This window comes from Poeciliopsis prolifica, unplaced genomic scaffold, assembly GCF_027474105.1.
Source record: "Poeciliopsis prolifica strain line A6 unplaced genomic scaffold, Auburn_PproV2 SCAFFOLD008, whole genome shotgun sequence".
Classification (NCBI taxonomy): Eukaryota; Metazoa; Chordata; class Actinopteri; order Cyprinodontiformes; family Poeciliidae; genus Poeciliopsis; species Poeciliopsis prolifica.
Window position 1 is genome coordinate 9,173,140 of NW_026562383.1, and position 25,031 is coordinate 9,198,170.

At 39.3% G+C, this 25,031-nt stretch overlaps 1 protein-coding gene across 5 annotated transcripts in view; it reads left to right on the forward strand.

The window, feature by feature from the left end:
- Positions 1-25,031, forward strand: part of LOC129361637 (receptor-type tyrosine-protein phosphatase S-like) — a 95,617-nt gene that overhangs the window by 28,404 nt on the left and 42,182 nt on the right. For 3 of the 5 annotated variants that reach the window (XM_055032607.1, XM_055032604.1, XM_055032606.1), the window contains exons 3-6: positions 255-400; positions 2,803-2,944; positions 13,169-13,357; positions 24,319-24,429. In XM_055032607.1, the coding sequence (XP_054888582.1) occupies positions 255-400; positions 2,803-2,944; positions 13,169-13,357; positions 24,319-24,429 (588 nt within the window). Of the gene's footprint in view, positions 1-254; positions 404-2,802; positions 2,945-13,168; positions 13,358-24,318; positions 24,430-25,031 lie in introns of all 5 variants that reach the window. The other 2 variants (XM_055032603.1, XM_055032605.1) reach the window with 1 other exon arrangement.

Genomic DNA, 25,031 nt, shown 5'->3' on the forward strand with positions numbered 1-25,031 from the left:
CTTCAGCTTGTCCTCTAGATGATACCCAGGAAGTAAGCACAATGGCGCAGTCGTCAGGACACAAGTCAGTCTGACCAGTCCCTGAAAGTGAAATAGGGCGTGGATCAGCAGGAGTTGCTATTTCTGCCTTCGTGGTTGATTTGATTTCCTCCAAATATTACCTTTCATGTCTGGGTTTTGTTCAGTTGTTTGGTTTCTTTGCTTCATCCCATTTCTCACTCTTTTTTTTTTCTTTTCTCCTTCCTGCTTTTCAGCTCCACCGAAGTTCACCAAAATTCCCACAGACCAGATCGGAGTGTCAGGGGGTGTGGCATCATTTGTGTGCCAGGCCACTGGAAACCCCAAGCCAGTCGTCTACTGGAACAAGAAGGGCAAGAAGGTCAACTCCCAGCGTATCGAGGTGGTTGTCACAATGCACAATGATGAGCTCTCACATGAGCTAACGTTTACTTCAGTGAATAAATAGGCAGGAATTTATACATCTGTGTGGGGTGAACAATCTACATTTAATCAATTTAGAGTTATAAAACTCAAAAGTCTTATCAAAATCATTTTAAAGGATAAAGTACTTTGCTTCATACTGAGGGATCTTTATCTCCTCATTCTTTTAAAGGTAAATTGTGACATTTTTGAATATTTGTCAAATTCAAATTTATCTGAGAATAAGATGCACTTGAACTATAAGTTTTAGAAAAACTTAACGGGCCTAATGTTTCACAGCTTTTATTATGCTCCATCCACACTTAAGCTAATTGAAAGTTAACGCTATGAAACACAGAGACGCTCTCAAGCTTATTCAGTAAACATGAAGCTATAGCCTTCACTTGATTAGGATTCTTAGATGGCTCTGACTAAAGTAGAATATAAATAAATAAAAATCTGGCAGCATTCTGAGGAATATTTTTTCTCTGTTACCTTGAATGACTCATGTATTTTGCAAGTAACAGGTCTGCAGTGGCTCAGTTGACATTGCATCTGGACTGTTTTCTATCTAATCCTTGCTTTTCAAACAAACAAGAAAAGAAAATATCTTGTCTACATCCTAATGTGGATCTTTTGCATTTTTCCTAACTCTGATAATTTGCTAATTATCAGAGTTACTCTTTTTAAAATATATTTTAAACTGAGAATCAATATTTTACAAACCAGTTTGTTACAGTTTTTTTTATGTATGTTTTACACATACTGTCTCCTTCAGCGCTGCAATAGAGTTAAGATGCAGGCTGTCCTGCCTTATATCAGTAACACAGCAGATGCAAAACATGCATGGAAGAAAAATACACCACAGAGAGCCGCAGGTCCTGAGAAAATTGTTGACCCTTCCCCTGTCCCCAAAAACAGAACAACATCTGACTTTTTTCTAAACAGAGTTTCTGAATGTGAACAGATGTGGCCCCCCTCGCACTGTTTTCTATCTGCTTTGTCATGTTAAATGCATGTTTTTCGTGGCTGTAACTCCTGCAACCAGTCCAATGGCTTGTGAAAAAGTTACATAGAAAATCTCCACTCCAGTGTTTTTGGCTCTATTGGGGTTCATGTTCCAACTTAGGTGCATTAAACACAGATGACCTTTTCAAAAGTTGCATCATTGACTTCCCAAAACCATAACCTACTATTACATTACACTATGTATGCACATGCATACTATATTGTTGTGAAAAAAAAACTGTAGGTTTACACTTAGATGTAAAAACGTAAAATGTTTCTGCTTTGTGCAATTGGCTAAAATTGTGTGCCCGCTTTCCAATCTGCCCTTCTGCTCGAATCATGACAGACAACTCTTATCTTTCAGAATCCCAATCAATTTGCTCTAGATATAGTTTACATTATTAAGTATTTTAGAACCATTTTAAGAACAAATTATCTGTTCCTTGCAATTTGAGAATTAGAAGGTCATACAAACGCCGTCCTATCTGTGTTTATTTCCCCTCAGAGTCTGGCTGAGAACAGATTCTTTAAAGAGGCAGCAGCATTAAAGCTAGAAGGATACCAAAAGCTCTACAGCAATGTAAAAATAATGTCACCGGTTTTAAATGAGGCTTACTGTTTATTTCTTGGGCTGCTTTGACCCTTTTTTTTTTGTCATTGTGAAGTAGAAAACATTCTGTTAAAGAGGCAGACCTGTAGAGTGGTAATTGATGACCTTTACAGATCCAGAATGATCATTATTTTATACTTTGAAGCGAATGAGGCTTGCGGTGTAATCCAGCTGCTAAAGTAAACTAATGACTCCATGACTTCAGCATGACCGATTAACGAGAGTGATATCAATTTTCTCAACTAACCTCTGGCAGAGTGTGAATGAGTAGCACATCATTTCAAAATATTGATTAGAACAGAGCAATTCAAATGTGCACAATTTTATTTGAAACTCATGGAATAACATCAAACAAAATGTTAAATGCTGCAAACGAGAGAGTGTGAAGGGCATTTTTCATTTCTAGATAAGTCGAGGTCTAACAGTGAAGAAATGTGACTTGACTGGTTCTAATGACTTCATTTCAAACAGGGGATCCGGATCACATTGTTCTTGGTAAGTACATTGTTTGTGCAAGCTACTGGCCACCAGCCTCTGGAGCATATTTACAGGTACATAATGTATTTTAATGATTCACTGACACAGTCAAGTGCCTCAAAACATCTGCTGTCATGATTGTCAAAGTGCTGTAAAAAGACGACACTCTCAAATATGGCCACCATACAGATCAGAAAAGAAGGGGATTTCTTTTTTACTGTTAGAGTTGAAATGCTAACTCTGCCGTGACTAATATATGCTGCTCTGTAAATCCTGTGGCTGTCCAGACCATAGAGTTTGACGGAGGTGCTGGAGCCGTGCTGAGGATCCAGCCTCTCAGAGCTCCTCGAGATGAGAACGTCTACGAGTGTGTGGCACGCAACAGCCAAGGAAACAACACCACCACTGCAAAGCTGGATATCATCAGAGGTAAACATACACGTTTAGACACGGACGGAGATTCTCTTTCAGCTTGACACGTGTGTCCTCTTTCGGCCGCCGGGATGGAGGTTGTAGATGTGACAATGGAACAATGCCACACCCCACCTTGCACATCAGGCTGCAGCAAGCTGTTCTTTTTATAGTCCTTTGGAGTGCATCCGAGCATGAACTGGCCGAAGTGAGGGCCAGCAAGTCTGTTGGCTCTGGGGCATTTTAGCATTCCAGCTTGCTGTAATCATTCCGCTTCCTGGCCAGAGTGAGGGTGTTAATCTAATGTTGACTGTCTTCTTGCAGGGAAGCCTTAATAAGGTTTTGCCCTACCAAGATTTGAGCTTAAGTTACAACACGTGGCTCTTAAGGCTACGATCTGAGCACAACTGGATTGGGTGAGGAAAGAGAGGGTGGCTTTTCGAACTGTTGTTCAAACAAGAGAAGTCATTGGATTAGGCAATGTTTTAGCAAGTAAGCCTTTATTACCAGGAACAATTCAGTTGTGAAGGAAAATTGGAGGGGGAGCTGGTCAAGGAGAGGTGAGAGGAGTTATAATGGAAGGATGAGGAGGTGGAAGGGAGTTGAGCAAACCAAGAGGATTGTGAAAAACAATAGAAATGAAATGGGATGTCAGCGGAGATCGGGCAGGGAGGGGGGTGCAGAAGATGGATGAGGACTGTGGAGCTGGCAGGGCTATGTAGTAAGCAGAAGGCTGGTAGCCCAGGGAATAGACTCGTGTCCATCTGTTACTGCGCCCATCATCTCTGCACACATAGCCCCAATCTAAAGCACATTACCACAGAAGCTGCACCTCAAGGGTCAGCCTCCATGTGCATGTGTGTCTGTGTTTGTGAGTGGCTCTTACTTTGGTAGCATGAGCTTTTATTTCTCTTAGCTTCTTCTCTAGTGTCAGGATGACATTCCGATTTTCTCGTTGACTTTAAAAATCCACTGCCTTCGCTAACAGAGTGCAGGGTATCATTAAATGAAGTAATATTTACTTTTATTAAGAGCCGGTAAACCGTAAAAGCTGAATCACCAGCATGCTTCAAGAGTGTTCATGGCTGTAGCAGACAATACAGTATGATGTTTAGGTACTATAACTTTGGAACAGACAGCACAAGCATGCAGCTCATTTGCATCAGTTAGGTGTTTGCAGTCACCATCTAACATTTCACACATTGAGGTGGTGTAGTCATGGAAATTCACAGACTACATTTATTTAAGGAACACACATTTTAGAGAAACAAAGGAAAAATATGCATGTTATTAATGACAGGGTATGAAATTTTAAAAACGCCATTTTACTTGAGGTGAGTGTGACACATTTCAAGTTTTTAATGTTAAAATCTATTTGGATATGCTTGTAAAATCGAACATGCTTACAGCCTCTTCCCTGCGGCTCTTCCTGTTTGGTTGCGTCAGTCCCGTAAAAGTGTCGTGTCATCACAGTTCCATATGTCCTCAAGCGCAGCCAGCAGGAAATTAGCTGATGTACTGCTGGAACCATCTTGTATATTGCAATGGTTTACTGTTATATAACTATTGCAGTTATATTCTTGTGTTATTCAAAGGTTGTCCCATTGCCCCCAATGAAAAAAACTGAAAAAAAAATTACTCACTTATATTTAGTGTTGTAGTTAATAGAATAAAGACTTCATAAATATCTGTTTAATTTTGCAATTCAGTTTTGATGAGTTTACTTATTGACCTACAAATGATCAATTGCAGTTCAGACTCAGACGGGTTTCATGCTGACAGGTGATAGTGCTGCTAGTGGCTCACCATTAGCCAGTTGCAGCACTCAGTCTCAATTTGTCTGTCACTCTGTCAACATTTCACCTGTTTCTGCCAACTAAACTGTAAGAGCCGTGATTAGAACAGCGGGGATGACACTAAGAATCAACAGTATGCATTTCTATTCAGTGTAAATACATATAGATGCGTTGTTTTCATAACCTTCACACTAAATATTGAAAAATATGTATGTTGTTCATAAAAGCTAACTCCCATTAAGTTTAGGAGTTGATCTAAAATCCTGGCCACAAGTAATGAGAAATGAGTGACTCCTTCAAAGCATCTTTGTGGGTAGAGATACTCCAATCTAAAGTGTATAGCATAGGATCATAATGTCCACATTTGAAATATCTAATAACACTTGTCTTTTCTCTTTTCCAGAAGCTCTCCTTAATCATTTTGAGTTGTTTATGGTCTGCTAGCCATACTCTTGGAGTCTTATGAATATGTTTAGCTGCATTTTTCCATAATAAACCTCAGAAGGATCCTCTCATGCCTATATTCATATCCTTCTCAGCTTCAAAGCTGCAAAATCTGAATTACAAACTGCTGAGATGAAGGACAGGGGGGCGGGGGCCTGGGTCTTAATGTCTTCAGATGGTAGCAGTGGTTTAGAAAAGCTTCCGCTGTCAACCTCCTGGCCTTATTTGTATGTAAAGTGTTAGTGAAATGGACTAAAAAGCCTCCACATCTAGCAAGAAAATCACTCAGTGTCATTTAACAAACCTTTCTGCCTTGAACGGTCATTAACTATTTATGAGCAGAGAAGACTTTACATGTGTACATGAGCGATTAAGAACATTCATTTCAATTCAGCTGTATTCATTTTGCACTTTACACTTTTTTGCACTTGTAAAAGACAAACACAAGCAAGCTGAACGAGCAAACCTTCGACATGAAATAAATAAATACTGGGGTTAGGCAATAGAAACTCAGCGAGGCAAAAGGTTTACAAAGACGAAGCTTGATTTCCAATAGAAGCAATAACATTAAAGTACGATATAAAACAGTTAAAATAAGATGCTAAAAAAATAAAATTAAAGTCTGTTAAACCAAACAAATGGGCTACAGTGGCAGTTCAATAAAATTTGCAGCACAATTAAGTGAGAACAGGTATACTATTCAAAAGCTCTGTGTGGGAGGAATTTTTCCCTAGGAAATTTTTGAGCTTCGTTTTTTTAAAAGATTGGAGTGTGTCCATGTTTCGTATCAAAGCCGGGAAGGATTCGACAGGAAGGGGGCCAGGAAACTAAAAGCTCTACCTCCTACTCATGACTTGGGAGTTCTGTGAATGACAAGTTGATGTCATGTTGAGAGAGGACTGCTCTTGTGAGGTTGTTGGCATGAAGTCAGTCAGAAAGTATTATACTGTTGAGGACTGTATGTGTAATCAAATCCTGAATTTAATAGGAAGCCAGAGTATCATGATACTAATGGAGAAAAAGGATCCTTTCTCAAAGCTCATGCAAGATCCCTTCCTGCAATTTGAATGAAAAAAAGGATATGCATATAACTACACCCATTTATCTGTGTCAGTTTGTGTAATGATGCCTCCAATCCAATTCCAAGGCTATTGTAACGTATTTGTCAAAGAAAATGTTGAAAAGGTTTGCAAAGCATTTTAGAGTGGTGTTGGAACCTGACAAGCTACTGGGTAACATAACTTTTGGGGTTCAAGAACTACAGCAGTATCTTTGTGTAATTTCTAGATTAATATTCATACTTTGTGTCAAAGTCTTTCAAAAGGCTGCCAACATTACCAAATCCTACACACCCTTTAAAGGAAGAGTTTGAAAGCTCACACAATAAAATGAAGTAGCTTTCTTTGAACTAGTTTGCTTTCCCTTCACTGCTGAAACTGTGAAGGGTAGATTAAAATTTGAATCTACCAAATACAATACAAATATAAAGATGGAAAATGCCATTTTACATGGCACAGAGGGAAGTTCTTCCTCACAAAGGTGTGATTATTGGTTTTATGACTGATCATTTGATAGCACCTGATGCCCTTGCAGTCAGCACTATACTTTAAAATAGATCATGCCATCCAAAAGTGCTGTAAAGTGCAGAAAATGAGCAAAAAATGTTGCTTGGGTCAGACTTTAAAAGAAATGATTCATTGTGGAAAAGGCTCACTAACCACTGGGTTAGAAAGAAGGATTTCCATTACTGCTCAAAATGCCTTCTGTTCCCGTCTTTTCCTTTTCTGATGCATTTCACCTGGTAGTTTTTATGTCTGTTGACTGAGACTAATAGCAGAGCCGTGCAGTCGAACAGGTTTGCTGTTGGTCACACCCTGTTGCATTTTTCAAGCCCCCATGGCCCCACTGCATCCTAACTGCTCTTTTCAATGGACACTGCACTTGTGTCGTTCTGCCTTCGGGAGACAGAAATATCCGCAGCTCTGCATGTTTGAAAACCTCTGGTGGGTGAGAGATTCTCATTATTTCGACGCTTCATGTACATGCATGCGCAGACGGCCTTCGCGAGTGTGTGTCTGTGCGTGTGTCCGCAGGACTTCAAACTTCATGTCTGTGTGTGAATGTGCACATTTCTGCCCAGTTTAGGAAGAGTAATCCTGATTATACTCACCTCCCAGTGTCCCATTTTAAGAGAACGGAAGGTGAGGAACAGGAGAAGGAAAGAGAGTGAGGGGAAAAAAGAGAGAGTGAGAGAAAGGGAACAGGGAGGAGAGATGTTCTGTCACCTCCCTCTCTATGAACAGCAGAGTCACATCAGTGACTCCCCTCCCACCCTCCTTTCCACCTCCCCTCAGGCCCCAGGCGTCAGCTGCATTGGCAGGCCGGCGGCTCAAACAGCATTTGAGTCTGAAAACAACAGAGAGTATCAACTCAGCTTGCAAGAGGATTATGCTCCTTGAGAGGAGAGCTGTCTCTTTCATCACATGCCCCCATCTTTACTCTTTTTCTTTTCTTCTTCTGTTTTCTCTCTCCTTTTCTTTCTTTCCCTCACCCCGCCATTCTTTTCTGCTTTGTGTTCACCGCAGTCCCGTTGTACGCGTTTGTTCCTCACTCTGGTAAAGCAGGAGGCCGGGACAGGCCCGGCGCTTTTGCATGTGACAGATCCGTGAAGTCCAGAATCTGCATTGTGTTGTGATCCATTATCATAAAGGTTTATTAGCATTTATAGTGCTCCCCTTCAGTCGTCGTTCAGCCTTTGGGAGTCAGTGCATTACTGTCTCTGAAGACTGCTGAGTGCTGGCACATTAATCCTGAATCAGGCAGCCTGAGATCAGCTTTTATGCACATTTCCCTCTGAAATAACCTGAAATATGAATAGCCAACCTGTTTCTGAGCAGAGTGAGTATGTGTGCAGGGCAGAAGGAGGGTGGGATTACAAAGCGACACAGAGAAATAAAATCTGGATTCCTGTTTGTTTGTTTGCATCATATGCATTATGTGTTTGACTCATTGCGTGTGTGCGCGCGCTTGAATGTGTGCTACCACAGCACAACTACCGTCTGTGTATATGAGCACACGGGCACACAAATTGCATATTTGCCCAGATCCGGCTGGCTCCGCTGACTGGTTTTGGGCACCAGGCCTGATTGCCCTTCTGCAAACATAACCAGGCCAAAATGTACACTCTCAACCTCTTCATGCACACAAACACACACACACAACACAAAGCTCCAGGGAACAATGCTGCTCAGAGCTTGCCAATGCTCTCTGAAAGCTCTGTTGACACTCGCGCAGTGTTTTTGTGTACACATGGCGCAATTTTCCGTCGGCCATCTTTATCAATTTAACCAGGAGGTAGAAAATAAGCTTGACTCTTGTGCCGCGGTGTTTGGGTTTGATAAATGATTCATTTGGTGAAAAGTGTGATCAAGGCCATGCCCGCAGTATCTATTTCAAGCGGTCGCTGACTCATCCAGGAACCTGACAGAGTACCTGTAGCTCCCGATTCGCATCTCCAGTGAACTGTGCTTAAGAGTTCAGTACAACTCTCTGTCTGCTGCGTTATCCGCATCAACAGCACAGAGTCTGCTGTGTGCTTCGGTCTGCCCTTTTTGTCTGTTGCTCTGTTGAATTCATTAACAGTCCGCCTGTTCTGCCACACTTTGCCCTTTGCTTTAGAGACCTGACTTCTTTAACACATCACAAGGAATTTATTATTAAGATGATAACCCTTGTCTCTGTTTTACCAGCATTAAAGCAGGCCACATCACATCACATCACTGAAGCCCTACTTGAGCAATTTCTAAGATGGGCTATGAATGATAAAAAAATCTGAAAGGAGCTTTGTGCTCTGTCATGCTTATTGTCCGTGTGTCTCTTGGAGCAGTGTATCTTTTATATATATATTCTTTTCTTTTAAGCCTATTTCTCTAAGTGGTATGTAAAAATTGCATATTAACTAAATCTGACACATTCACAGACTCTTGAATATCCTGATGCTGCCAACAAATTATTATTTTTCTTACATTTTACAATTGTGAACTACTTTCTAGATATTTTTGTGAAATGTTAGCATAATAACATGAAAAGCCCTTATTTTTACTTCAGTTATGACCAATCATAATAATAGTACAATAATAACTTAAAAGCTATTTTTATATAAGTAAGCAGATGCATTTAACATAGTTTCATTAATATTTGCTTTTTGTTTTATTCTTTCATGAATATGTGTCTCTTTTGTTTGTTTGAGGCAATCTAATTTGCCAGCTTATTTTCCAAAGCAAGGCAATAGTCAGACTAATTTTTTAATTCTTTTAAAATAATTGATTTTCCTAAATAATTATTTTAAAATGATAATTATTCTACAAAGTTTTTATATTTTTATAAAAATATAAAAACTTCTTCAAGCTAATTTTATATTTTTATTTCAAAATTGTTTATGAATTTCAAATCTGTTTAATTCTGTTTTGAATATCAATTCTCAGCTAAAATTTAAAGTAACAACCTTTATCTGTTGAATTAGTTTTTTAAGTTTCCTTTAAAAGTTAATTTCCAATTAATCTTCACAACACCTCCCAATACAAAGTGTGTTTTTACTGCAATTATTTGAATAGATTGTTTGTCAAACTAATTATTGACTTCAGAGATTTAGCTTTCTTCTGCTTTGCTTTGCCTGAACTAAAAGCAGGCCGTCATACGTGTCTGTTTGCCTGTTTCTTAAACTTCTGTGTGATTATTCTGTCCCCGGTCCACCCACGCTGCCATCTTCTGCAGCATTTATAAAGACCTGTCTGGAATAGCGAGCCAGACCCCCTACAGATAAACACGCACACACATATGCCCATGCTCTAAACTCAGTGCAGTGGTGCGCTCTAATTAACAGCCAGGGAGTCTATGTAGAAGTAGCCGGCGGTGTGATGAAAAGACCATCTGAACTCTCGTTGGGTATGGTGGGAAGGAGGGACAGAGAGGAACAGATGTAGGCCTAGCATAGCCCTCGCCTCGGGGGAGGTAGCCTCCTGACCTGTTCCATCGATCCCTATCGTCTCCTTCCTTTCGCTTCCTCTCTGCCTCTTCAATAGGCAAAAATCACTGACCAGGTGCATCATTAGCATTGATCAGTAGGGGATGGCTCATATTTTTGTTGGTTTCTGTTTTCTGAAGGCAGACGGTTGGTATGCAGATACCCTCACCAGTCGGACTCTGTTCCGATTTACTTTTGTGGCATCTCTCCCCAACTTCCTCCAGACAGCATCAATCTGGATGCTGTCTGGAGATGTGTCTATCTGACAGTGTCTCTCTCTCTCTCCAACGCTGCTGGCTGTAGAAAAGAAAGGAGAGGGCGATAGATTGTATCTCCACTCAGCCTCTCATCCCCACCTCAGAGCTTGCGTGAACAGATGGTGTGTGTCTGTCATGCAGTTAGGTAGCAGGGAGGCCGGAGGAGGAGAGGAGTGAAGGAAAACACGCAGACAGTTGATGTGGTCATGGTCCACACCTTGGTCTGTGTGCGGCTGTAGGTTTGCAGTGACGCCTGGCTTTAGGGAGTCATACCTGATGGCTCCCCATAAGCTCGGCTTCTTAGCTAAACAAATATCATCACTTCAGCAGGGTGAAATAATGATATATCCAGGTATGGAGGAGGTGCTGGTGTGTATGGTAATGAGAGAGAGAGAGACAAAGAGAAAGAGAGTATGTGTGTGGTTTAAAAAGGACAAATAGAGCAGAGGAAACAGGTGGGCTGATGGATGTCTGAATTCGTGTCTGGCCATCTGGACTGCTGTCACCGAGATCCTTAATCCCATTCAGCAGAGAAAGTGCATGCGAGTGCGTCCGGTCCATGTTTGTGATAGAAAGCCACGGCGCTCCTGAACGCACGCCGTCGCTTTCATGCATATGCGGGGACATGTCGCACGGCATTATTCCAAACATGGCTGAAGAGTCTTCGATGGTGTTAATGGAGCGTAGCTATAGGAGCAGATTCACACGTACACACCTTTCTACTGTCCCCAGTGTAATCAGACAGATTCCGACGCAGGCGAACACATCCCAGAACGGCCTCTCTAATCTTTGGTACATTTTAACAATTACTGCTAACAAGTCCTTATTACCCCCAGTGCCCTGCCCCTCCTCTTGATCCCAGCTTCTAATTGCTGCTGCCGTTTCTGAATGGCTCTCTGCATAGTTATTAGACAGGAATCAGTGCAGGGCGCCAACACATAGCCACACTTCTTAAAACTCTGAGCTACTGCCAGTCAAATCAAACACCTGGCTGGCGTTCTATCTTTGTAACACACGGCATTCACGTAAAGTGCCGTGGAAAAGTGGAAAATAGATTCCTTCTGTTGCTTTTTTCATACTTAAATGTTTCAGATCTTCAAGCTAATTTTAATTTGCAAATTCATTAAAAATAAGTTTATTTATTTATGGGAAAAAAAAGCCTTCTGCAAAAATATAATTGATACCAACCAGTTTAGAAAGGGTCGCAAAATTATTTCTAATGCTTTAGGATTCCACACCTTTTTCCACAAAAGAAGAAAACATGGAACAATGGGTGAACCTTCCCAAGAGTGACCAGACTCCCAGGTGCCTATTGATCATTTTTCCATCAGATGACAGAAAAGCCCAAAGCAGCATCTAAAGCATCAAACTCACTTCCCTCGATTAATGTCAGTATTCATAACTGAGTAGTAGGAAAAAGATTGTGAATAAAAGGCATCAATGGGAGAGCTTAGAGACAAAATTTTACTGCTGAGTTTCTGACCTTAAGCCCAATTGTATTTAATCTTATGCAGTAGGACAATGAATTTGAAGGAGCCTTGTTAAAGTCAGCGTTTTAGTTTGATTTAGATGGTGAAGCATGACCTAAAGCAGGTCATTTATGAATGAAAAAATGGCCAAATTAAAACAATTCTGCAAAGAAGGGGCCAAACCTTCTTCTCAATGATGTCAAAAGACTTATTTCCACTTATCATAAATGGTTAGTAAATGTTTGGTATTATAGGGCAGTTACTTTTACATAACTGTATTCTCCAATAGGTAAAATTGGAATGAAAAATGTGTGGTTTTTACATCCCGAAGTCATGGTTTGATTTTCAAATGAGTTTGTGAGCAAAAATTTAAAAGACAAAACAGAAGAAATCAGTAAGGGGGCAAATACTTTTTCAGAGCACTGTATAGTTGCATGTGCATGTGGTTGTGTGTGTAGGTGTGTGGGGGTGTGTGTGTGCATATGTGTGTGTGTAATTGTGTCAGTAGTGAAGTAACTCCTGCTGACTGGGCGGTACATTTATGCTCTTCTTGAAACAGCTTGTCAGACACATCTGACATTCTGGCTGTTTCCTTCCCGCCTGCTGTATCACCTAATGACTGGCTTGTTGTGAGTATTAGCCTGGGGCTTTTGTCTTGAAGGCTGTACTGGTTCTCCTGTCTGCACCAGTATCTCCACACACTACCACACATATGGTTTTGCTGATGTTACAGGGAGGAACGGCGTCTCTCACACCAGCATTTAGGTGAGCACGACAAGTTTTGAGCACTAATGAAGGGAAGGAAGGCCTGGAAACTAAAGCTTCACCGCCACAAATACAGGTGTAAACAAGTGGTAAAGAGGTGCAAAAAGCCTTAAAATACTTATTACATTTTACCACAGTTGCATAAAAGTTATGCGAAAAAAATGCTACAGATCTCCAACACCGTACTTTACCTCCCTCACTATTGCAAAAGTAACTTTGGATTCTTGACAAACCCAAACTTCTCAGTGATTGCTTTGATTGCACATAGGGAAAGTTTAGGTGCTATTTTATTGTAGCCATTTTCTCACTAATGAAGATTAACACGAACTTGCTGTTCTTGAACGGAATGTTTTCCAACATTTGTTATTTTGAATTGTGGCCAAGACAAATGCAACATTCATTCTCCAGGAAAAAAAAGGAACCTAAAAAGCCTCACATTTCTGTACGTATTCATATTGATGCACGGTCTTGATTTCTGTTGATTCCAGAGGACGTGTTACCGTCTGGCTTCCCGAGCATAGACATGGGTCCCCAGCTGAAGGTGGTGGAGCGGACAAAGACAGCCACCATGCTCTGTGCTGCCAGCGGCACCCCTGACCCAGATATCTCCTGGTTCAAAGACTTCCTCCCAGTCGACCCCAGCCTCAGCCAGGGTCGCATCAAAAAGCTTCGATCAGGTGAGAGAGAGAGAGAGAGAGAGCGGTGAACAAACAGAACATCTAAAGCCCCTGCTTTGTGATAGAGCAAATCCCTGTTGCTCTAAATTTGGTGATTATCAGGTTTTAATTATGATTGGGGGATTACATGCTGCTCTCTGTGTTTATCTATATCCTTTGGGGGTTTAAAACCTTTTTAAAGCCAATTTCATTAAAAGGATGATTGTGCCAACCTTAAGGCCATAAAAAAGTAGGTTTTTATTAACATTTGGGAAAAAACATTATTAAAAAAAAGTGTCATAGAGGAGGTACATTTTTTATTCATAATTAATCAAACAAAAATCTAACCAGAAAGCAGTGAAAACAAAATAAAAATAATGGTTATAAACCTTACATTAATCTAAAATTCCTTAAAACATCAAACGAATCAATGCTTGAGTTGCATTAACTGGGTTTCTTGTTTTGGAAGAGGACTGTCAGATTGCTCCACCAGAGATCTTTTTCTTTTCTGCTGCATGCAAGAATGAAATCTACAAGGCTGAGCTGACATATCCTGGAATGAATAGGGAGAAATCACATCCTGTACTTAAGACAGTTTATTCGGCTTTGTTTATGCTATTCTGTATAGATGATACAGTGTCCCTCGGAGTAAGCCGACATGTTATTCACAGCCATTTTCACTCAGCTGTCCTCAGGGGGAATGAAAGCGATGGTGAGGCGAAACCATTTTGTTGTTGCTTCATCCATATTCTCTCCATCCCTTACATCCTGCCAGTTCTGATATCTCCCTCCTCTCAGACAAAATGTTTCACTGATCACTTTCAGTCTTTGTCAGCTACACGACTGACTTGTAGCAGCCATGGCTGAAAGAATTCATGGGGCTTAAGCTTTGAGCCCAAAGCTGCAAGTCATCGGCGTATAGTTACCATCATCAAAAGCTAATGCGTTCTCTATCCAGAAAGCTGCCCATACTACCTACAGCCAACACAAAGTACATTAGATTCTACTTTTGTAAAAAAAATTTTCTTTCAGTTTTAGTTTTTAAATAATTATCCCAGCTTTTATGGGGTGTGTGCTGATTTTATTTGCCTGCATTTAAGAAATGCTTGTATTTCTTGATATGAGATGTTTTTTTAATAGTACATAAAAAAGTGCAAACTTTGATGGACAATGTTTGCACAGGCTTCACACCGTTTTCCCAAGTTTTGTATCTTTGTTTTGATTATTGATGTTTTTTTTTTAATCACCTGTTTGAATGTTCAAATGTTTTAATCAACTCCTATGACTTTCAGCTTTTTGGTCACATCCATGGTTTAATACTTTGCCTTACACATTATCAAGCATTCCTGTGACCTAATGATGAGCAGGTAGGGACAATGGATGGATGGATATGTCATTTTACTTTTCAATGAGGGAATGACATTCTAGCATGATATAAAGCTCAAAAAAGTTAATTTTATATGATATTGCCCCTTTAAGTACAGTTATAAGGTTAGGCTTATTTCAGTCAGATCCCTTTTAAGAAAACCCTGATGTGTATCAAAATACATGGCCCTGATTCCATTTCAAGTAAAACAATTAAGACACATTTTAAGTCACAAGAGCAAGAAAGCACCATCTGCTAATTATTTTACCCAGTGTATAAAGGAAATCGTGAGAATAAAGCACTCCTGACAAGCCAAAAGATAATGTCCTCTGCAGTGACTATAGATCATAAACTGATGACTGGACACTGTGAAGTTTGTGGACAAATGTCTCTCCAAGCAAGAAACATCAACAGTCTTTTGGTTTTAATTTTGTTTTCAAACGACATTCAGCTGCTCTAAATTCCTACAGAATTTATGTGATGCAGACTTTACTGCTTCCCTGTAGCTCAACATGCAATTTTTCTTTCCATTTGGAGATGGTTGTACAGCTCTTAATGGTTCGGCGTGTGAAGAGTCCCCATGTTTGACAGAGCTGCTGTTTGCACATAAAGTAGCAGAGAAACCCATTTTTGCCCCTAGACCTAATCTTAAGTGTAATTTCCTCCCAATACTCCACTGATGTGTAGAAAAATGGGTACTTGCCATGGTGAAATATACTGTGGAGAACCTACAAGTGTAATTACCTTGTGGAAAAAAAAAGAGAGAGTCTGCACTGTGACTGTGGGTGGAATGCAGTGAGAAAAGAACCTTACTGCTGCACAAATCCAACAGAAAAAAAACCCTGAAACTAAACACCCCTATGTTTTAAACATAAGTAGGGGTTTTAGTGCTGTAGTATCTACTTTAGAAATGTTTAGCCATTGAGTCTAACTTAATAATGCTTTTTAAACATCGTTTTTCAGACCTTGTATTATAGATTTTGTAATAATTTATCTTTAGATGCTTCTGCCAGTCTGCTCTGAAGTGTCACACAGACTGAGCAGTGATTCAGCGGCGCACTGTATTGGGCTATATTTCACATCAGTGAAACAGCAGCAAGACAAATGGCACGGCGAGATTCATCGCCGCCTTTAATGGGATTTAAAATCACCAATAGGCCTCGCAAACTCAAAGAGCAGAATGTGCTGCATAATGAACCAAACAGAGCACTGAAATGACTTTAAGGAAATCAATTACACATGAGTTAGGCAGAAAATAGCTCCGAAAATGTGTTATGGGCGAAACACTTCTTTTAGATGAGATGTTTAACGGTGGTCCCAACTGAGCAATGCGTCTGATTCGGTGGGCAGCTGCCAGATCTTCCTGGACCAGAGCCAGGGGTCTGCGCTGGGCCACAACCACTGCTTTCTTTTTTGTCCCCCTGCTTTTCTACTCCCTGTTGGGTCTTGGAAATGCTTTTTATGCCACATATGGGTCAAGATGAAAAACGATGCAGCAAGACTCACAACAGAGGGCTCTCCTTCCTCTCACAGCCCTTAAGTATCCATCATCTGTGGGGGTCTTTCTCATGCAGGTAGCTGTCCACTGCCGTCAGCACTGTGTTTACACATCTGATACCTGCTGCACATGCACTTCCTTCCTTCCTGGGGGCTGTAACATATGGCGTAGTGCATTGCTGAACTTTTTCTGACATCTTTATACCTCAACCAGGCATGCATTTATTTTTCCAGGCCATCTGCTGCTTCGGTTTAGATGTGCATGAGGAGAACCGTGACAAGCTATCAGTCTGTCACTGGCATTTGGGAACAAGAACTGGAGTTTTCCAAAGCACTTAACAGCCTTCTAAGACCTATTCTCACAGATGGCGTGCAATAAGGACCCAAAGGTTTGATTACTGAGAAATGGATGGCCTTGTCTTTGCTGAAAACTGGGGTCTGATCAAGGGCTACAGTAATAACACTGGTAACAGTTTAAGTCACGCTATGTAGAATAACATTGTTTCTTTCTTCGCCTAATCCCATGTCCATGGGGGGTACTTTTCCTGGCAGTTTGTTGGCGTTGAATCACAACAACAGATTTCAAAGGATTAAAGTGGAAAATAAACACGCTGGCTCCCAAAACTCAGTATTTAGGAATAAAGAGGCTTTTACTGTCAGGAAATGGTGAATGTTTCTGCAGGACTAATTTGCTACAGATAAGACAACATAGAGGTGTGAAAAGAAACATGCTCCTGTATGACAAAGAAAACATATTAGTGAAAAGACTACAAAGCAATGCAGCCAAGTGAAATATCCTGCAAAAATGTGCATAATACAAAAAGAAAATTGTTACCAGACAGGTATTAAATATTTACAACCATAATTTGCTTCATTTTTTTCAATTTTTCTATTTCACAGGATTAAAGATCTAATAAACAAGTGAGATTTGAGTAAAAGTTAATGCTTTTCAAATCTAGTTTAATGTGATTTTAAACAAAACTGATGAAAAAAACCAAAGACAACAGCCTCATAATGTGAAATTCACAATCGCAGATAAAGACTCATTTTTTATATTAGAAATACTTTTTCAAAATAAATTTTAAATTTATTGTATCTAAGTAATTGACGTGAATATGTTGCACTTATGTTACTAAAATATATTGACCGTTCAACAGTATCCTAATGAATTGAATATGACTGTATACGCAGTATTTGACATCTGAAATTTAAACCTACTGGAGATGTACAATATATAATATCTAAATAAATGAATTTGCAATTTTTATGTTTATAATTTAAATTTCTTTTAAATGAGGTTTTCTGTTTCTTGCTGTCCAGCCATCGCTTAAATTAATTTCTCACCTTGCGGGAGGATTAGTGTCCAGTCGATCTCTCTGACCTGGATGTTCTGGGAAAGCTATCGGGTTAGCGGTATCTGTTGTTATCTGATTAGCTGAGCTCTGGGCCCAGCAGACATAATACACCGTCCACAATTTCACAGCAGCTCAGTTTACTTCAGTAACGTCTCATTCCAGGTCTGTCAGCAGCTTCCAGACTCACTAACAAACTGTTGTCCCTCTTCTTCTCTGGCTATTTACTTTCCCCTCGTTCACCCTTTTTGTCCTTCTTTTCCACACCGACTGTCATTAAAGCAGATTTGTTTCCAGCTTCATGTACATGGTGTTTGTTTATACGCTTCTGACCTTTCTGGGTGTCCATAAAAAGTACCTAGTTTTGTTTTTGCATCATAATTCCACAATTTGCATAAAATAAGGCTCCAGTTGCCAGTTTTAAATGTGTGCTGATGGCTAACAGTATGAGCAGCTCCCAGCTGTCAGATGGCACCTTGTTTGTGGAGATTCACCTGTCCATTTGCACCTCTCCTCCAACTTGACATCCTCTTGCTTCTCATCTTGCCTCTGGTGTTTTCAGAAGAAAAGATTTGGTTTGTAGAGCGGTTAATTTATTCCTGTTTCTTTCCGAACTCTGCCTTGTACCACAGAGAAATGAGAGAAGGCAAACAGAGGGGAGCGGGGGGTGAGCACGAGCTGTTTTCCTTTCATGTAACTGCAGAAGACAGAAGCAGATGGATGACAGGCTCAGCTAGCACTGCTAGGGCTCCCTAAACACACTTCGATGCGAAAAGCACACACGTAGGTTTGAAATTAGAGAGACAAACTAAACTTTTGTTATTTTAATCTGACAAAACCTTGATGTTTATGATTTCTCATATGCCAGTCATTGTTGTTTTTGCATGAATGAAAAAGGACCGATTTTCAATCTGCCAACTTTTGTAGAAACCTTAACCTGCTGGTATAGATTCTAGTCAACTATGTTTCCTTTTAAGAACTGCTACAAAATATTTCATAGGAAAAGTATTTAAATAATTTTTCATTCTTCTTGTCATTAGGTGTCATTATATTATGTTTGAGTGTGGGAAAACTGTTGCCATTTATCTCTATTTTATCCAGAATACTCTATGACAGAGACTGAAAAAGCAATTAAAATATAATAATAATAATTATAATAATAATGATAATTGTTATTACTATTATTATTATTATTATACAATTTATTCACAATACACTTTACAGTGCTACAAAATGACAATAAAAGAATTAATCATTGTAAAAACAATATGAACAAGATGAAGCAGTGACATGTTAACACCTTTAAGTCTTGATCTCTCTCGCTCTCTGTTTTGCAACCTAAATAAAATATAGTTAAATGTCTCAACAAATAAGTTATTACCTTGTTTAAAGCTTTCAAAAGACAAAAATTATTTCACTTTAAATAAACCACAGTTTAAAAAGGGATTGTGCAACTTTTCGAATCTGTTTTTCAAAGATGAAGTTAGAGTCAGCTGCTGTGGTCGTCAACCAATAGGATCAATCCCATGTATCAAATCAAATCAAATCAAATCAAATTTTATTTGTACAGCACATTTCAGCAGCAAGGCATTTCAAAGTGCTTTACATGATAAATACAAAAACACAAAGTCATGCATCATGGAATAAACAATACATTTTTACATATTACATTTCAAATACAATTCTAAACAGGTGTGTTTTTAGTTGAGATTTAAAGGAAGTCAGGGTTTCCGCTGTTTTACAGTTTTCTGGAAGTTTGTTCCAAATTTATGGTGCATAGATGCTGAAAGCTGCTTCTCCTCTCTGTAAGTTTTAGACATATCCAGACATCAATAGATTTCGGTATGTTGGCTTTTCCTCGAGATCCACCTATTTGAGATCTGTGACCGATTTCTGATCTCAGGTTTCTCCAAAGCTTTGAAATTCTGATATTGACTTTAACCAATTTCTCTTTAAAAACTACAGTTAAGAGGGGAAAAAATATCCATTCTAGCAGTAACTAATCATTTTTAATAAAAGCTTTCACTGACTTCAAATTTTAAACCCCTTACTGATTCTGGAAATAGTCACCTTTGAGTCTTCCTGTGGTAACAGCTTCACCACTGAAGAGAGTTGTGGTTTGCACAGTCTGGCATTGTGCACTGAGGTATTGTGCTTTCACACATTGTGCTTTCACACATTGTGCTTTCACACAGATATTTGGGATTGTGGCTATCTGGTTAGTGGTCAGGGTCAGTCAGTAATCGTCATATTCTGGTCTTTAGCTTGAGTCTTGGTGCAAATATGATTTCTACTTTTTACCTCATAACCACAATATCCAATTTGAAAGTCAACATTGCATTTTTTTTTTTTTGTCTACTGGATGAAAAAATTCCTTGGGTAGATTGCTGTAAGGTTTTCTCATTATGGATGTCAGATCCCTCTTAGAGAGTTAATAAACATCCTGCAGGTTGGAGGATGTAAATATATATTTCCCTTCTGAGGTGATTATCATCTCAGGTAGTTTTGTTACTGTTGACAGTTCCACTAAAATAACATATACAAAGGTTGACAAGCACAAAAACAACACTTGGCATTATTTATGCCTCTACGAAGCTTCACCGAAACATTACACCAATTACTGAGCAATGTATGGAAATCTCCCCCACAGCAGATCCTGGTCAAAGTATGAATAGAACAGTGGCAGTGTGCATTTAAGGTCCCAATTGGTTTGTAAATGTAAAAGAAAAGAAAAAGCAAACTAGTTTTTAACACCTTTGAAAAGTCTGAGGTGAAGGTTCTGAGGTTTTGATTAAAGAGCATGCTTAATGCTGAAACAGTTAATTGATATAATGATGTGATTGTAGTCACTAATGCACACACGCTGTTATAAAACAGCGTCTTTTGACCGGATAAAAGAAGGTGTGCGTTAGGCCCCGTTTACACCGAGCTGTTATTCTGTGAAAGGATCCAGCTGCTCGTTCACATGTCACCAGTTATCAGAGTCTCTGACACTGGCACTTTGTGAAACCAGGTCTCAGAGTGGAACTTTGCAGAAACATTCCCCGTGGAGATGTGAAGTACTCTGCAGGTATGAAAGCGCACATGCACAAAACGCACGGCTGCAAGATTTGCTTGGCGTCAGAAAAAGAAATGCCGGATAGCGTTGTGCTGCTTCTGCTGCTTAATCTTTTCAGTATACATAATGATAGAGAATATATGTGTTTTACCTGAGCATTTGGTTCATTGGACACTGAGATGCACTTTGCATTTAATGCAGATACAAATACAGGTCAACAAGAACATGCTAAAATCACAGCGCCACATTGTGACTCGGCAAGAAAACTACAGAGGATTCAAGGTGTCTTGGCGATCTCGTCTAAACGGGGAAGCGGTGCCATCTGAACGTGGAGCTTTTTCCCCCAAACAACATCCGAAAATACCGTCAGTTTCCAGACGGCAGTCGCGTGCAAACAAAGCCTCACACCGCTTAGGTGTTGAATCACATTAAAACAATCTGACACTGTGGTGAACAGCTACGGCAGAAAAAGTGGATGCATCCTTCTTTCTGTTGAGAGCTTACTGTCAACAGCAGAGTCCTCCTGCTTAATCCTGAGCAACTAACAGAACCGACATTTCTTACACTTTGTTCAGAATTGGAAATAATGTCACATCGTATTCCACTTGCAGATTGGAACACAGTCCGATGTCTTGTTGCCTACTAATAACTAATAAGATATTTTATTATTAAAATATCATCGACATTTTAAGTCCATGTTGACCAAAAGTGATTCCACTACCACACTTAGCTTGACATGAGCTGCTGTTGCTACATGCCATCTATGCTATTTTGTTGCAAAGCTGTCAGTTACTCAGATCCTCAAATGACACTCCTAGACACTGCTTTATCTAGGAATAAAGCAATGTATTACTATTTGTGAGTTATAGCTTCAATATTTTAGGAGAATTTTTTATTTTCACATTTTGAAGACCTTGTAGTGCTAGTGGCCTTTATTCATTAATAGGTTGACAGGATGAAGGGCAGAGAGAGGGGAAGCACAGGCTCATCGAGGACAATAGCCTCTGCATATTCTGCACCCGCTCTTCCACTGAATCTGGCATCACCGACGGAGAGAATTTAAAACAAAACAATATATAACATCTGTTATATATTGTAGCAACACAAAACTGATAATTAGAGAGTGCAATTGTTTGCAAAAATGTTTTTTGGATAAACTGAAACCATTTCAGGGTCTTACTGACTTCTTTGTTCACATGAAACAAATTCTAGAGATTGTCATGACAGCAAAATGAAGCACTTTCTTTTGTTAATGAATATTATTCTTCTGTTAGGGCATCTAGAGTCTACAATGTGCAACTAAAAGATAATTTCCAATAACAATATTTAACTTATTTGAAGCTCTTAGCTTTTAACTGAGGAAACAACAGCTGTTTACCATTTAACTTCTCTAAAACCTGTCCTAAAAAGTAGTAACCAGTGAGTAGCTGGATCACAGCGTCTAGTTCTGCAGCTACAAAAGAGAAAAAGTATTTCATCCAGCTGGAAAATTAGACATTATTTAGCAAAAGTTAGGTGAGCATGCTCTCTTGCACTTTATTAATGTCACGCAGGATTGTTGGAGAAAACTTGCACATATAAAAAAAAAACAGCCTGCTAACTGTGGTTCTGCTTGAGGTTGGATGATTGAGTTATTGACACTGTTTTACTTTACGACGGATTTGATTGGCTGCATTGGGAGGTTGGAACTTAATAACAAATTTAGAAATGGAATAGACTATTTTAGAAAAGTCTGAAATTGAATTACAGTCCCTTTAAACTTAATAAAATGTTTATCGTATGTATAAATAAAGATAATATACATAACACATAAAAACTTAGGAATTCACCTGATCCCATTATTTTACCTCAGTTATCAGGGGAATCAAACCTCCCTCTCTACTCTGTATAACACCATTGTGCCAGTGAGAATATATTTCTTTGTAATTGTGCACACAAACATCACATCAACACTGATCACAGTTGAACGGGACCAAGTGCGTTGTGTGTATGCAAGAGATTTAATATGACAGAAGTGCTGGTAAAACAGTTTCTCACTGAAGCTGTTTCAACTTTTAATGCACAAGGCAGCCCAGTCTGGTTTTTAATTCAAAGCTGATCTTTTCCCACTGTGTTTTCAGGATCCAGTAGAGAAGAAGATATGCAGTCATACTGCGGAAATACAGCTCATAAAGTCTTCTTTAAAGATGGGAAATTAGTTCAAACATGGATAAAATGGAAAACGAGAGTACAGTTAATATACCAGACTTCATCGTTGTTAAGAATCATATTATCTTTTTAGTAATTGTGTCCCTTTGTTGTGTTTTTGCAGTCCTGGATGTATGACTGCTCTGAAATATTGACCTCTTCTGGAGCAGTTTCCATTAACTTTTTTAAGTTAAAATGACAAAGGCATTCAAATAAATCTCTTTCTTTTTATGTTATAAGAAATGATAGTTTTCCTTTTGGAAATAAAGCATTCTAGATACAACTTTTGTATTTTATTTTTGATTGCAGGGATTTGTGTTTGGACATTTTTCACAACAGTGCGAGATTTGTTGTGAAAATGAGTTTTGTGCTTTTTTATCCCGGCGCTGCTTGTATGTGAAAACCCTGTCTATGCTATCTCGGTATCTCCCTTTACATCTTTACAAGCTAGAGGCCTTTTATCACTCTCAGACAATCTGATATATACATAAAAAAACACTACATGGACGGATCTGTTGCATGTACATGTCCGGATGTGCAAGCCTGCTTCTCAACGCACGCGTGTACAGTATTCCTTTTTTTTCCAGCACTTTAAAAAAAAGCATGTCTGTTACAATGCCTCTTCTCTCCTCTCCATGCACTGCTGCAGAGTCTAATAGTTGGGTGTGTGCTTCCTCCTCAGGCTTCTTCATGTCAAAGTCACTTTGCACTGACATGAATGTGACACAGCAGACAAAAGGAGAAAAACTAAATTAAAAAAAAGTCTCTGCTGGTAATTCAAAAGTCTGTTTGCTCAAAAATGAAATTAGTAAAACAATAAATAAATAACAAAAATAAATAAATAAAAGTAAATAAATATATATATTTTTTGTTTTATATATATGTATATATAACTGTATGTGTGAGAATAGCAGCCTTTGAAGCTGAAGAATGTCTGATGAGTGCAGTGTGTAATTATAGCACGTTTAGGGAGACACTGTTTATCATGGCGGATTTTAGGTGGGAGGATGAAGATTGAAGAAGTAAAGAGCTAAAGAGTGTTGTTGGGTTGTTGCTTCAGGGTAAAGCTGCTGTCAGTTTACTGCCAAGAAAGCAAAAGGCTGTGTTTTTTTCATGACAGCAGGAGAGGAATCACGAGCTGAAACAGAGGTACACGAGCAGAAGTGTCATCCGAGTTTACAAAAAGTCAGTTGTTTTTCTCTTGCCAACTTTTTTTCCAAGGAGTCTTTTAACTATGAACATGTTATTTGTTTAAAAACGGAGGGGGAAAAGTGGTGAAGAAAAAAACAAAACAAAAAAATCCCCACAATTCATCAGGAGTGTGCATTCCATTCAGACCAAGCCTCAGAAATAACATCAAAGCAACACTGTACAGGTTGCTGAAGTAACAGGTGGTGAGGCTACCTGAGGGGTCAAACTGGTACAGGAAGATTCATCTAGCACACAGATGTCTCAAAAATAAAAAAGGTGCATGTTTCTTTTCTGCACAAACACAAGCAAACCTTCTCTTGTCCACCTGCAGGAGCACTGCAGATTGAGAACAGCGAGGAGACGGACCAAGGGAAGTACGAGTGCGTGGCGAACAACTCCCAAGGCGTGCGCTACTCCTCCCCAGCAAACCTTTATGTGCGAGGTAGGACCCGAACACAAAACACCTCTACACACATGTGGACAGACAAAAGGAAAAAAGAAAAAGAAAAGCACATCTAAGCCTCGGTTAAGGTTCTCTTTTTAACGAAGCTACCTCTTTTCCATGACTGTGCTGTTAAACGAGTATTACTAACCCATCCATTGTCTATAATATATGTTGACCCTGTTCTTTTTTTGGTATTTTTCACAACCACATTCCACCTTAAACCTTGGTGTGATCTCGTACAGTAAAGAAGACCCAAAGTGAGCCCATGCCTCGGTTTAACTGCATGGAAACATCTCTGATCTTACTACTAAACTGATTTCTATACCAGAAGGCAGATACAAAGAAAATACAGTGCCTTGCTAAAGTATTGACATACCTCGAGCCTTTGCAGATTTTGTTACATTACAACCGCAAATGGTGATGTAATTTGTTGTAGTAAACCAACACATAATTGGAAATCTCTGCTTTTTAAATGAGTGTTTAACAAATGAACATGTAAACATTTAATTGTAGTCGGCTGGCTTTACTCTAATACCTCTAGAACAAATGTAGTCCAGCCTTAAACTGGTTCAGAATTCAGTTCACCTGTGTTTAATTTA